Raw genomic sequence first — 13,135 nt, 5'->3', positions numbered from 1 at the left:
AAGTAAATGCTATTGTCTTTAAATTACAAGTATTCCAATTTAAAATTCAGCATGATATAACATTTAAATCACATTAAGTGTGCTTTAATTGTTCTCAGGTGTTTCTGGTCAAATACGTGTGGTGTGTTGGAATAAAAAAAAAATGGGATACTTCTTTTACCTTTGTAACATAAATATACTAAATTCGGTCACTTTCTAGTGCATTTGCATTTTCTGATGCAAGCTACAGACCAGGCAGCCTGACATCAATACTGGGCAAAATTCTAGGACAGATAATTAAGCGGTCAGTCGGTGAGCATCTAGAAAATAATGCAACCTCCTTTTTTGATAGAGTTACTAGTTTAGTAGGTTGTGGGCATGCTGTAGACATAGTATATCTATTTCAGCAAGCATTTGACATGATTTCCAGTTATATCCTTTTTGACAAGATGGCAAAATGTGGGATGGATGCTACTGCTGTCAGGTGTATCCACAGCTGGTTGAGCAACCATACTCAGCAAGTGTGAATTAATGGTTAAGCATCTACCTGGAGGAAAGGCTTGAGTTGAGTGCACAAGTGCTCTCTCTTAGGCCCTGTGCTGTTCAGTGTTTTTATAAATGAGTTGGATGAGGGTGTAGAAGGGTTGCTTATCGAATTTGCAGATGACACGAAGCTAGGGGGGATAGCCAATGTCAGAGAAGGCAGGATCAAGATTCAAAAGGATCTTGATGGGCTGGAACTGACAAAATGGAATTCAATAGAGATGCATGTCAAAGTCTTGCATTTAGGTATAAAAATCAAAGACACAAGTATAGGATGGGGGAAACCTGGCTTGGCAGCAGTACATGTGAAAAGGAACTAGGTGTCTTAGTGAATCACAAGCTGAATATGAGCCAGCAATGTGATGCAGCAGCTAAGAAAGCTAATGCAATCTTGGGCTTCATTAACAGAAGCATAGTGTCCAAATCACAGAAAGTAATAGTGCTACTGTATTCTGTATTAGTCAGGCTGCATTTGGAGTACTGTGTCCAGTTCTGGACACCCCATTTTAAGAAGGACATTGACAAGTTGGACCAGGTCCAGAGAAGAGCAACCAGGATGGTGAGTGGTCTAGAAACCAACACCCATGAGGAGTGGTTGAAAGACCTGGGTATGTTTAGCCTGGAGAAGAGAAGTTTAAGGGGAAACATGATAGCAGTGTTCAAATATTTGAAAACCTGTTATGTAGAAGAGGCCTTGTGGCCTTTTGCAGGCAGAATAGAAATTGAAATAGTTTGCCCTCTGTAAAAAAAAAAAATGTTGATTTTCTCAGAGGATAAAAAAGGTGTTAAATGCCAAAACAAAAGACGGCTGCATCAATGTTAACATTCCTGAGGTGTTTTGAGATTCTTCTCTTTATCAAGGGTAACTGCAACAGAAAACACAAAAGAATCTTTAAAAACTAATTTGCAATTATAAGCAGTTATGAACAATGATAAAATATTATTCTTACAAACTAATATACAAGACACCAGTGTTTCAATTATCACAAAGCATTCAAAACTCAAGCCTTACTTGATTTTTTCAAAAACTTCCAGATAATGCTTAGAGCTCCTCACTGATGTGAAGTCAGTTCTGTTTAGTCCTGTAGCCTATGTATATATAAAGGATTTATCTTATTCACCTGTTCCCTACTAAATGAACTATATGTCCCAGTCTCGCTGTTAAAGAGGCAGACTGAGAATTTCTTAAACTGATCCTGCTGTCACTTAGTGCTTTGACGTAACAAGGTCCAAAGTAAATATATTTTGTAAAACCAAAGCATCCATCCAAAACGTCAAACTATAACCAGTATACTGTAAGAATCCTTGTTTTAGGATGATACTGGTGTCCCATACCAGGAAAATCTCTAAAGGCTGGAGTAACTAAATGTCAGCTGGAACTTGAAAAAAGGAATGCAATCTATACCAACTTTTAATATTTTGGGGGTCCTTTTGTGAGCAAACTTTTCCCCTTGAAAAATTGATACATCTTCCCAAACATGCCAGGGTCTCAAAATGCTTCTTTTTATGGACATATTGGCTCTATTAAAGGGTTAGACTGCGCTCCTGTCTACTTTTAACCTGCTGATGTAATACTCCTTGCTTATCTTTAGGTGTCGAAACCTCACTATGCAAAGGGGAAAGGGCTCTTTGATGTGCCTTACAGATTACCTCATTTGGATAAGCCCTGCTCCTGATTGTTTTCTTTAATTGAATGGCATCTCTTTTATAGTCTTCTGTTTCTGCACAGCTTCTGCATGTTGTCAAAAACTAACTCACAGGAATATTTTCTTTCATAGAACCTGAGTTGAAAGGGGCCATTTCAGCCATCAAATCCAACCCCTTGCTCAGCGCAGGAATCCAGTTTCAAGCATCCCTGACAGATGCTTGAATACCACCCGCAATGTGCCACCGCAGTCCGTTCCACTGACTGGGTTCACACAACACGCTAACGCACACTCAGCTGAGTGTGGGTTGTTGAACCGTGGGTTAGCGTGTTGTCTGAATCCAGGATATTTTCCGCAGGGTGGCTTGTTAACCATGCAGTATGGCTTATTTTTCTCAAACAAGCCACCTTGAGAACCATGGTTTGTTGTTGGGTTGTTCAGGGTGGTTAACAAGCCACGCTGCCTGGTTAATGAGCCACCCTGAGGAAAATGGCCTGGGTTCAGACAACATGCTAGCCCACAGTTCAGCAGACAACCCACGGTTCAGCAACAGCCCACACTCACCCAGTGAGTGTGGGTTAGCGTGTTGTGCGAACAGCCCTGTTGTCTGACTGCTCTGACCATTAGGAAGTTTTTCCTCATGTTCATATTTCCATGTATGTCTTTGATGTGAACTCTGAAAATGTAGATAAACATTACAATCTGTGAGCTTCCTCGATGTCACGGTTTGTAATTTCTCTGCTTTTTTCATAGCTACGATGTCTAAATAATATTTTGGCTGTTGCAGCTGATAGATCTGTTGCTGGTTATCTTCTTCCCCCTGCCCCGCCTTTTTTCCTTTATTTTTAAAAGGTCATTTGTGCTGGTGTTTTGAGACAACATCCTGAGGCAAGGAATTCTGTTGGTGGCTCCTGCGTTGTGTGAAGGTTGGCGTCCTCTCGTCTCTCCTGAAACGACTGCTCGCCACTCCACTTTTTTGTTGGATGTATACCCTGCCTTTCCACCAAACAAATGGTGCTCAGGGAGGTGTGGGTAACTCCTGGTGTGCTGAGAGTCAGTAACGTCTAAGAATAACAGAACTCCTGCCCCGCTGGACTGGACAGTGGCCAACGCAATGCTGCTGGGAAGCTCCCAAGCAGCCAGGTCATGGAGGAAATGGCCTCCCCAGCATTTAGTAGCTGGAGGTGCCTCATTTCTGAACATGGAAGTTCCTTTCTCGGCTCTCATGCAAGCTGCCTGTGTGGTATAGTGGTTAGAGGGTCTTAACACTGGGGAGACCTGGGTTCAAATCCCCGCTGAGGTACAAAGCTCTCTAGTGACCCTGGGCCAACTGCAATCTCTCAGCCTAGCCTACCACACAGGGTTGTTGTGAAGATAAAATATGGGAGTTGGGGACAAACATGTACACCGCCGTGAGCTCTTCCTTGGAGGAAAGACAGGATATAAATGTTAATAGTTGCTGATGGACCTGTGCCCGTGTATCTCATCTTTATAAGAAAAGAAACCGAGACTTGCAGGATCAGGCCAGAGGTCCGTCTAGCCAGCATCCTGTTTCCAGGGGTAGGTTGCCAGATTCCTCTCCCTTCCCCACTCCCCAGCGCACATAACGAGAACATTTATTTATTTTATGTACTTAAACTATTTTTAGGCTGCTTTTAAGGGCAAAAACCTTCTCAGATCAGCTTAAATGCAATACAACATCCAAAATTAATCTCGCTAATAAAAGCCGGCAATAATCTGTCAAACATCCAGCCCAGAGAACCGTAGTATCTCCTGCATAATTGCAGCTAAAGAGTGTCAGTAGCCCAGTAAGACACCTCCAAAGGCAAGGGATCAGTGCCCTTCTCTCTCTGTCCCCTATATAGCAGCTTTCCCCAACCTGGTCCCCTGCAGATGTCTTGGGAGTACAACTCCCAGCTTTACATGTCAGAGGAGAGGACTAAGGACTGCCGGGGAGGCTGCGTGTCATGAATTTGGATGGGACAGTAAAGGCCTTCCTTCTGTGGCTCTTCCTTCTGTGTCCTTTGCGCTTGGGAAGATGGCTTGAGCACACGGTGCCCCTTCATGCGCCACGGTCTATTGAATTCCGTCCTGCGACTGGCCAGTGGTGCTCTCCGAGGTGATGCCTGCCTGCTCTCCAGCACAGGGGAATCACCCTTGGGCTCTGTTGGCTCTGAGAAGCAGCCCACCCCTTAATTGGCACCGGAGTAATTGGGAAGGCTTTTTGTGTCTCCCCAGGGCTGCTTGCGAGCAGTTACAAGCCCTAATCTGAAGGCCTGCATGCCAGGCTGCTCAGGCTTGCTGTGAAGAGATAAACACTGTCTTGACACTGGGAGGGACCTGGCATACAGGGTTGCCCCTGAACTTGGTAGAATTCCTGTGCTGTGAATCCCTGTATCTCTGGCCAGCTCCTCCCTGGGCATGCCATGGTTGAGAGAACGAGATGTGAGCCAGGACATCTCAGCCCACCAGCCAACAAGCCCATCAGCCCTGGCCACTCCTCTTCCTTCCCAAGATGACACTGGCCTTCCTGCCAGGATCATTGTATCATTAAAGGATTATGGAGGGTCTGTGTGCAAGGACCCTGGATCACAATAGGAAAGGAGAGATGTGGTTAGCAGCACGAATTATCAAGCCTGGCTCTCTGGCGTTCTTGAATTATATGTATTTTAGACATCCACATTGCTTTGCTGGATCAGATCAACGGCCCATCTAGGCCAGCATTCCATTCCCACAGTGGCCAAGTGCATGTGTCCAGAAAGCCTGCAAGCAGGACACGAGCACAATAGTGCCATCAGATGCTTACGGCTAGAGCGGGGCGAGGGAATTCTAGGGCTGGAATCTAAATTTTAAAAGCAGGCGTGATACTTCTAACACTTAGCCCTGTGCAGGGGGTTGGGGTGGGGGATTCCAGCGTTCATAGGACACATCCAGCTGTTTATATAACACTTTGAGCTTCTCTCAAAGAATTTAGGGAATCGTAGTTTGGAGACACGCTGAGAATTCTCCGTCCGTGGTGTGTTCCCCCAGCTCCCAACACACACACACCTGGGTTGTTCAGACAATGAGTGGAGGAAACAACACAGCGGCGGTTGCTTCCCTTGCCTCTACTGGTCGCGCGACCGGGTTTACCCTAATTACCTGCGCTGCATTGCCAGTTGCCATGTTGTCCGGACCTGGCACGCCACGTGGGCGTAGTGCATTTTCAGCCACCCTAAAATCCCTACTGCAAGCCGTGGGTTGTAGGGTGGGTGAAAATGTACCACGTGCCGGGTTTGGATGACACAGCAGCCCACCGTGCAGGTAATTTGGGTCATCCTGGTCGCATGAGCGGCGTGTGCAGGGGAACAACCGATGCTGCGTTGTTTCCCTTGCTGATCAGACCCTGACACAACCTCTCCAAACGACAGTTTCCAGGATTGCCTGGGAATTGGGGATGGCTGTGAAATCGCTTGCTGTGCCGTTGGACAGTAATGGGCAGAGATCTCAAGATGTTTTGGACTCGAATTCCTAGCATTTCTGATCCTTGGCTGTGCTGGCAGGGGCTTCTGGGAGTTGAAGCTCCGAACATCTGGAGATTACCTTCTGCCCACCCCTGACTTAAGGCTCCTGATATCTTTCCTCACTCCAGGGCCCACCCTGTCTTGAAGTCTTGGGGCAGGTGACCGCTTTAAAGACTGAGTAAACAGTACAGAGAGCGAGTGAAAGGGGAAGAGTTACTTGTGCTCCTGTCTTACTTCCCCAAGCTAGGAAATACTTCAGGAAAAATAATGAGAGGTCCCTGTCTGTATAAGAGGAAATGCTCTCTATATGCATCCCTTCTGTGGAGGAGGAATAAGCCTGGGAGGGGGGGCATTGGTTGCGTCCCAGGCCTTCACCTGGCTGTTGCTAACCTCTAGAATGACTAGGGCTTATGGCTTGCTTGCTTTTGTGTGGTATATTTTCTGCCTGAGATTGCTTTTGGCCTAAAACTACTCTCTCTCTCTCTCTCTCTCTCTCTCTCTCTCTCTCTCTCTCCAGGAGTACACTTGTCCCAGATGTGATTCTGGCTTTATTGAAGAAGTGACAGATGATTCCAGGTATCTTTCACGATCCAAAGCGCGTTGGTGGATTCTCATGGCTTTTTAAAAAAATAGATGCATTTACTATGTCTGATGCCGAGTGAAATCGGCCACCATTTTATGCAGCAGATCTGTTGCATGTAGTTGCACCTGTCACTTCCCCCGGATGCTAGCAGCTGTGTTTGGCTAGGAGCATGTCCACTCTCCGGATGTTCTTGCACTTGCACGGAGTTGCGCATACGCAGAGCCCTGGCTCACTCGCAAGTGAACTAGAGAGAGCAACCGGGATGTGTAAGTGGAGAACGTGGCTTCTCACAATGAGCCCTGTGCTTTGGTTCATGTGGAAGAAAGTGTCAGGGTTGTTCCTTTTAAGGGGAGGAGCAGTGAAGTTTATGCATTATATTTCTCTCTCTCTCCAAGGTCAGATCCTGAACTTGTTTGGTGCCTTTTGACTGTTACCAGAGAGGGAGGTGGTGGTCAGAAATGGAAAATTATGCCAGCCAAATACCTGGGCTATATTTTGTACTGAGCAATTAGTGACTTGTGTGCTAGATTAAAAACAACGACTGGTGACTGTTAAGATCTGGCTGCCAAATTTGGAAACAGTTCTTGAGAAGGTCTGACTCAGTGTCACCTTCTGGGCCGGAAGAACTGCAAACTCCCTGCTCTTCCCCAGGCACCCTCTCACTTTGGAATTTGGAAGTGTGGGCTCAGCCCTCTGCAGATTCAGTGCTGTGTGTGGGCAGTTGTGCTGCTGCTGTTGTTCCCCCCCCCCCCAGCTCTGGTCATCAGCTCTGGTCATCAGAACATAAGAGCCCTGCTGGATTGGACCAAGGTTCCTCTAGTCCAGCATTCTGTTTCCAAGCCAAATCCCTCTGAGAGTCTCACAAACAAGGAATGAAGGGCAACAGCCCTTCTTGGTTTGTCCCCAGCATCTGGTACTCAGAGGTAGACTGCTGCTGGATGCAGAAGCTCCACTTTTCCATCAGGGCTATTTAGTCCTTCCATTAATGTGTCTAATTTTCCTGTGTATCTGCCTTCCCTGCCACAGTTGAGGTGTGTGTGTGTGTGTGGTCATTCCAGAAGACATGCATATCATTCTCTTGAGAACCTTGTGCCAAGAGCCAGGGTCTTGTAGTACTCAGAATCTGAGCCTTAAAAGGTACAGGTTCAAACGAAACCTATACTATGGACACAGCAGGTGACCTTAGTCCAGTCACATTTGGCCTCATTCAGGGTGGGGTGGGGGGTGGATTCCCGATATGATTGCTGCCTGGCCAGACATACTGACAGGATCAATACAGGCAATAGAGGCTCTCAGTACAATCAGTGCAGGCAATAGAGGGTCTCAGTGCAATCAATACAGGCAATTGCATTTCCTGTATTGATACAGGCAATACAGGTTCTCCAATGAGGTATCTCCTGTTTGCTGCCTGTGACATCTGGGAGCACCGTCAGAGTCAGTGAGGTGCAGTGACTTGCTCAGCTGTCCCCAGCCTGGCACCCTCCAGATGTGGGCTCCAACTTCCAGCTACCCCAATCAGCATGCTGGCTGGGGATGATGGGGCTTGCAGTCCAACACACCTGAAGTATGAACCTTCCCGTACACTATGATCTTCATCTGGGCCATTCTCCAAGTGCCTCCTCCGAGGGAAGTTCAGAGGATGGCAGCAAGGGAGAGGGCCTTTTCAGTGGTGGCCCCCCATTATGGAACACTCTCCCCAGTGAAGTCCACCTGGAGCCAGCACTGTTATCTTTTCAGAGCCAGGTTAAGACCTTCCTCTATTCCCAGGCATTTGACAGTACCTGGGATTTTTTTTATTGTCGGTTGTTAGAATTGTTTCTATTTTTTGTAAGTAATTTTTTAATTTTATGTTACCATATTGTACTTTTAAGGTTTTAATATTTGTAAACCCCTTAGAGTGCTTTGGCTGTTGGGTGGTATACAAATGAAATGAAGTTTATCAGGTTGGGGATGGATGGGGTTTGGATGTGGGAACTTCAAGGTCAGTTTCCTACTCAACTAAAAGAATTGTTGGTGGTGTTGTCCACCTAAGCTGCTCTCAGCCTAACTTACCTCGCAGGGTTGTTGTACGGCTCTGCCGACACATCAGGCTTCTTTGGGGGAAAACTAGATTTGTATGTTAATAAATAATATCTACATGATACAATTTCTTTAGCCCATGTATTTTGCAGCCCTCACCCCCAGCCCCAGGTTTCCTCTTGCTCCCTTACTGAGAATGTTGCTTACGTAGACTTCAGCCTATGTTTAGCCCCTGCCCCACCCCTAGGAGGTGGGCTTTGGCTGTTATATTTCTGGACGTGCTGGTGCTCTCATCTGATTTTTCTCCCTAGTTTTCTAGAAGGCGGCGGCAGCGGGATCGACGACAGCCCTTCCACCCCATTTGCAGAGGTGAGACTTTTTCTATTAATAATTTGACTGGGTTTTTTGAAAATATTTGTAAATGAAGGTACATGAGTCAGTGCTTCTGTTTCAGCAGCCTTATCCACTTCCACTGCTGCGCTTGGGGAATCGTTGCTGGGGGGACGTACTGGAGAGTTGGAAGGCGAAATGTAGAAAAGTGTGGGGTGTAGAGAAGGCAAATGTATGGGCCCTTCCAGGTTAGTGGAAGTGTTGTTTGTGTTTCCAGGAACCAGGGGGCGAAATCATCTTAAGGGGAAGTTGATATGAGAGGCAGTCATGGTTTAAATGTAGGGTCTAGAAGCTTCAGGTTGGAGATGTCTGGGACAAGGCCCGAAGCTGTTTTCAAACTAGTAAGACCTTGGGGGAACCTGCTTTGTTTTAAAAGGGAAGTGAGTTCTACAGGGCTTTGTTTGAAAGACAGACCCACTGGATTTTGCAAATGCATCACAAGCAAGGTTAATTATAGCCCTGGGCCAAAGCGATTATATATTTAGGCGGATGACTGTTGTGAATTCCTCTGAGATGTGGCCTCCAGTGCTAGGGGGAGGGAGGGGCAGCTTTATTGAGCCCAGCCCCAAGCTCAGTCTGGCTCCCAGTAGCCAGGACCACCTTTGGGCTTAGACCTGCTTGTGGCTAATGCAGAGCCGTGAGCCAGGAAAACAGAGCCTGTGCTGGTCTGAATCTTGTTTCACTCAGTGGCCTTAGAGGCATGCCCTGCAGTCCTGGCCTTTGCCTCGCCCCAGCTGTAATATGGGGCAATACCAATGACCTACCTTACAGGGTTGTTGTGTGGATTACTGATAAAATATGAAGCACTGCACAAAATCTGAGCTGTTACACTACTAGGAGCGTTTGCTAGTGGGTGAACTAATGAGCTGGTCCAATTTGAATTCTGATTGTTGAAATTGCTCAGAGTGGCATAAATGTTATGTCTACCTACTCTCAAGAGGTAGGTAGCTTATGCTGAGAGCAACCAACTGGCCCATTGATCACCCAGCGGGAATTTGAATCCTGGGTTCTCAGGACTCAGTCCAGCTCTCTTGCTGCTGTGCCATACTTCTTATGTTGGGGGGAGGGAGCAAGAAGCTGGGGGCTGGCATCTAGAGGGGGAGATGTTGAGGGGCTTCTTTGGCCTTTCCTTTGCCCCCCCCCCCGCAACCTTTCCTCCTAAATTATGTTTTATCCCCCCTTGGTTGGAATCATTTTTATATTCCTTTCTGTTATGCTGTGTACCTAATGGTTATGACAGCTGACAATATGTTAAAATGGGAGAACATAGTAGCTGGGAGCCAGTCAGTTCATGCACCGAAGAGGATTTGAGGCTGTGCCTCTTCCATTGCAGCCTATCATGCTGGGTGGCACATGGCTGGTGCTGGAAGAACAACTGTCCTAGAAGGAAAAACAAAGGCAGCCTGTTGGCCATAAGAAAAATGCCAAAGTCCGTATAGTCTAATATTTTTTATTAAGCCTGCTCAAAGATCACAAAAAATGTGCAAGCTTTCGAGTTCTCCAGATCTCTTCATCAGGCAAGATGGCACAAAAAGCAGGTGTGGAGGGTGGGGGGAAATGGGGTGGGGGAGACTGACTAGTTATTGTCATCAGTACTCAGAGTCTTAAGATGGTATGAAGGAGGAAGGGTTGCAGACATTCAAATTTGGCTCTGCGAGGTGACCTGAAACTCGCATCATCTGGCAGGGCCCAATTTGAATTGCTGCAACCTGTCCTCTTCCATATCTTCTTAAGATCCTGACTATGCAGACATCCTGACTACAAGATCCAGTCAGTCCCCCCCCATCCCCCCACCTGCTTTTTGTAACTTACCCGGTGAAGAGATTTGGAGATCTCGAAAGCTTGCAATTTTTTTGTGATCTTTGAGTTGGCCAAACAAAGGAATTACACTATATGGATTTTCAAATCCTGTTAGATGCGTCCAATCTCTTTGGGCACTATAGCAGCTCTGGGTCCTAGCAAAATACACATATAAGCCAAACTGTGTTTAAAAACTGTACAAATATCCTGTGCCATCTTAAACAAATCATCAAAAGGCAGCCCAGACAAGAATTTGTATAGAGGTTCTGGAAAATGCTTACACTTGCATTCTGACAAGTATCCCAAGGAACGTAGACCATGAGGGCTAGCAACTTGACTTTTAAAAAGGAAAAGGGAGTCAGATTTCAGACTGAGATGCCTCGGACCGCAACGTTAAAGGTTTAAAAAGTCAGCCTCTTTTTCAACTCGACCCAGCTTCTTCCAAATCCTCAGAGCCACAGGCAGTTTGCTTAAAAATAAAGCTCTCCGTCAACCAACTGGGCTGGCTACTGGATGTCTGCTCATTCTGGATTTAGCACCTCCACTCAGCATGTCAAAACTCGCCGCCTTTTCAGATGACTTCAGTGAGGTTTCCATCTCTGAGCTCATCCTTAACTTGGATTCAGCGGTCATAGCTGTGCTGCTGCTGCTTGTGGCAGGAATACGCAGGGCTGAGAGGACCGTTTGGTCATTCTGTTTTGAGGATCTGTGAGTGATGTGATGTCAAGATCAGCAGCGCTCCCCAGCTGCCAATTTTGAAAGAGTAGCTGCTGTACAGGTGTGGTGCGCCTAAGCTCCATTTCTTCAAATAGTTTAGGTTTTTCTTGCTGCTGGGTTTTAAGCCTGGGTTTCTCAAACTCTTTGTGTGTGTGTGGTGTGTGTGTGTAGATTAATACATTAGAGCCTAACTGGTTCTGTAGCATTCCAGCACTAAGCCCGTGTTCAGCTTCAAGTGCAGTTCTGGGAAAACTCAGCAAATAGTCTCCCTAAAGTTGCTAGGTCTTAAGGAGGGGTGAGGATTCCAGCTGTCTTCCTGTATGTGATTCCAGCTGTTCTCTACCCACATGCTACTGATATACTGAAATGCATTTCCCACGATTTTTCTACAAGAAGAATCCTGTTTTTGTGGTGGACATCCCAGAGTCCGGGAAGAAGGGGGGGGCATACACTTGTGTAACGGTCCTATGAATGATCTGCTCTCTTTCTGAATTGAGGCCTTCCCTGCTTCTGGTAATCTCTGGGTGTTTGGGTGGCTGGTTTTAGATGGAACACCAAATGTTGGGAAAGGATGGTTATGTTCTGGAGTGCGACTGCCAACATAGTACTGGATCCCCCGTTTTGGAGGAGCACACACACATGGGTGGGCACAGAAGCAGGCCTGGTTTGGGTGTAACAAGCACTCTTCAACTCAGTTCCGTCTATGGTTTATTGAAACAAGCCAGGATCAGAAACCACAGTTTGATCCTGGCTTGTTTCGGTAACCATAATTTAAACTAACCAGAGTCAGTTGTTGGATATAATGACAAACCACGGTTAGTTTAAAAATGGAAGTAGATACTTCCTGTTTCCTTCTCACACCTGTTCCTGGAGGAGGGTGGGTCTCAGGCTTGTTCCAGTTGTGCTCAGTTGTGGCTTGGCATTGCATCTGAACAAGGCCCCAGAGAGTGGCCCCCACCGCTGACATGGTGGCAGCAAAAGAATGGGCAATTTGCTGCCCAATTTCAGTGATAAACCGTGATGGAGGCTTAAAAGGGATGCATTTAGCTTGTTTTCAGTGAAGCAAAATGAAGCAGAAATCAGCTGACTTCTTTCAGCAGCCTTCTCAAATCTGGTGCTCTGCAGATGTGTTGGACTACATCTCCCATAATTCCAATGGCCATGCTGGCTGGAAATTCTGGGAGTTGCAGTCCAGCACATCTGGAGATCACATAGTTGGGGAAGACTGTCTTTCTGGCATGTATATCCCATAAAAACAAAACAAGTTTTTCCAATTCTGCAGCTCTTTGCCATAAAAGTGTTGCAACTCTGACTCTTGATCCCGTGGGTCGCAAGGCGTCTAGCAAACCTGCTAACGTGGAGCAACCTTGCCACAGCACACCTAGGCCCAGTGACTCATACTCCAAATTCCTAGGTCCAGGGTTCCTGTCAAGTAGCTGGTTTTCACGTTGGCAACAGGAGAGACAGTTTATGTGATAGAAAAGAGTTAAACACAGGATATGAAAGGGTTAAAGGACATTAAACACAGATACAGATACCTGGCTTGTGTTACCGAAACCTGGTTGGATGAGCAGGGAGGAGTCAGTCTCTCCCAAATGTGTGGGCCAGGATTTCTTGTGCAGCACCAAGCTGAACTAGAGGGGCTGGGAGGGGGGTAGCCTTGGTTTATAGTAGGGATGTCAGAGAATTCTGCCACGATCGAATTCCACAGAGGAACGGAATCCTTTGTGGAACGGCAGCACGAGGTCCTGTGGAGCCAACAGTCATGTGGCTTTTTTTTGTCATCCGCACAGAGTCGCAAAATTTTCGTAAATAAAAACACAAGGTAGTATATTCCGATAATAAATACCTAAGTTTTTTTTTTAAAAAAATGAATTGTGCTCACCGCCTTGTTTGTGGGTGTTCTTTTTCAATTGAAATCCTCCGTCTCCGTTTACTTTCAGCCAAAACACCTC

General features: G+C 46.4%; 1 protein-coding gene across 4 annotated transcripts in view; it reads left to right on the top strand.

Moving 5' to 3' along the window:
- Positions 1–13,135, top strand: part of PIAS3 (protein inhibitor of activated STAT 3) — a 145,851-nt gene that overhangs the window by 112,713 nt on the left and 20,003 nt on the right. For all 4 annotated transcript variants that reach the window (XM_084824667.1, XM_084824666.1, XM_084824663.1 and 1 more), the window contains 2 exons: positions 6,189–6,247; positions 8,585–8,642. In XM_084824667.1, the coding sequence (XP_084680793.1) occupies positions 6,189–6,247; positions 8,585–8,642 (117 nt within the window). The remainder of the gene's footprint in view (positions 1–6,188; positions 6,248–8,584; positions 8,643–13,135) is intronic.

The sequence above is a fragment of the Heloderma suspectum genome, chromosome 17 (genome assembly GCF_057233095.1).
Source record: "Heloderma suspectum isolate Gila_16-S chromosome 17, 16-S_ref, whole genome shotgun sequence".
Lineage (NCBI taxonomy): Eukaryota > Metazoa > Chordata > Lepidosauria > Squamata > Helodermatidae > Heloderma > Heloderma suspectum.
Note: the sequence above shows the minus strand (reverse complement) of the source record. Positions and strands in the feature narration are given on the sequence as shown.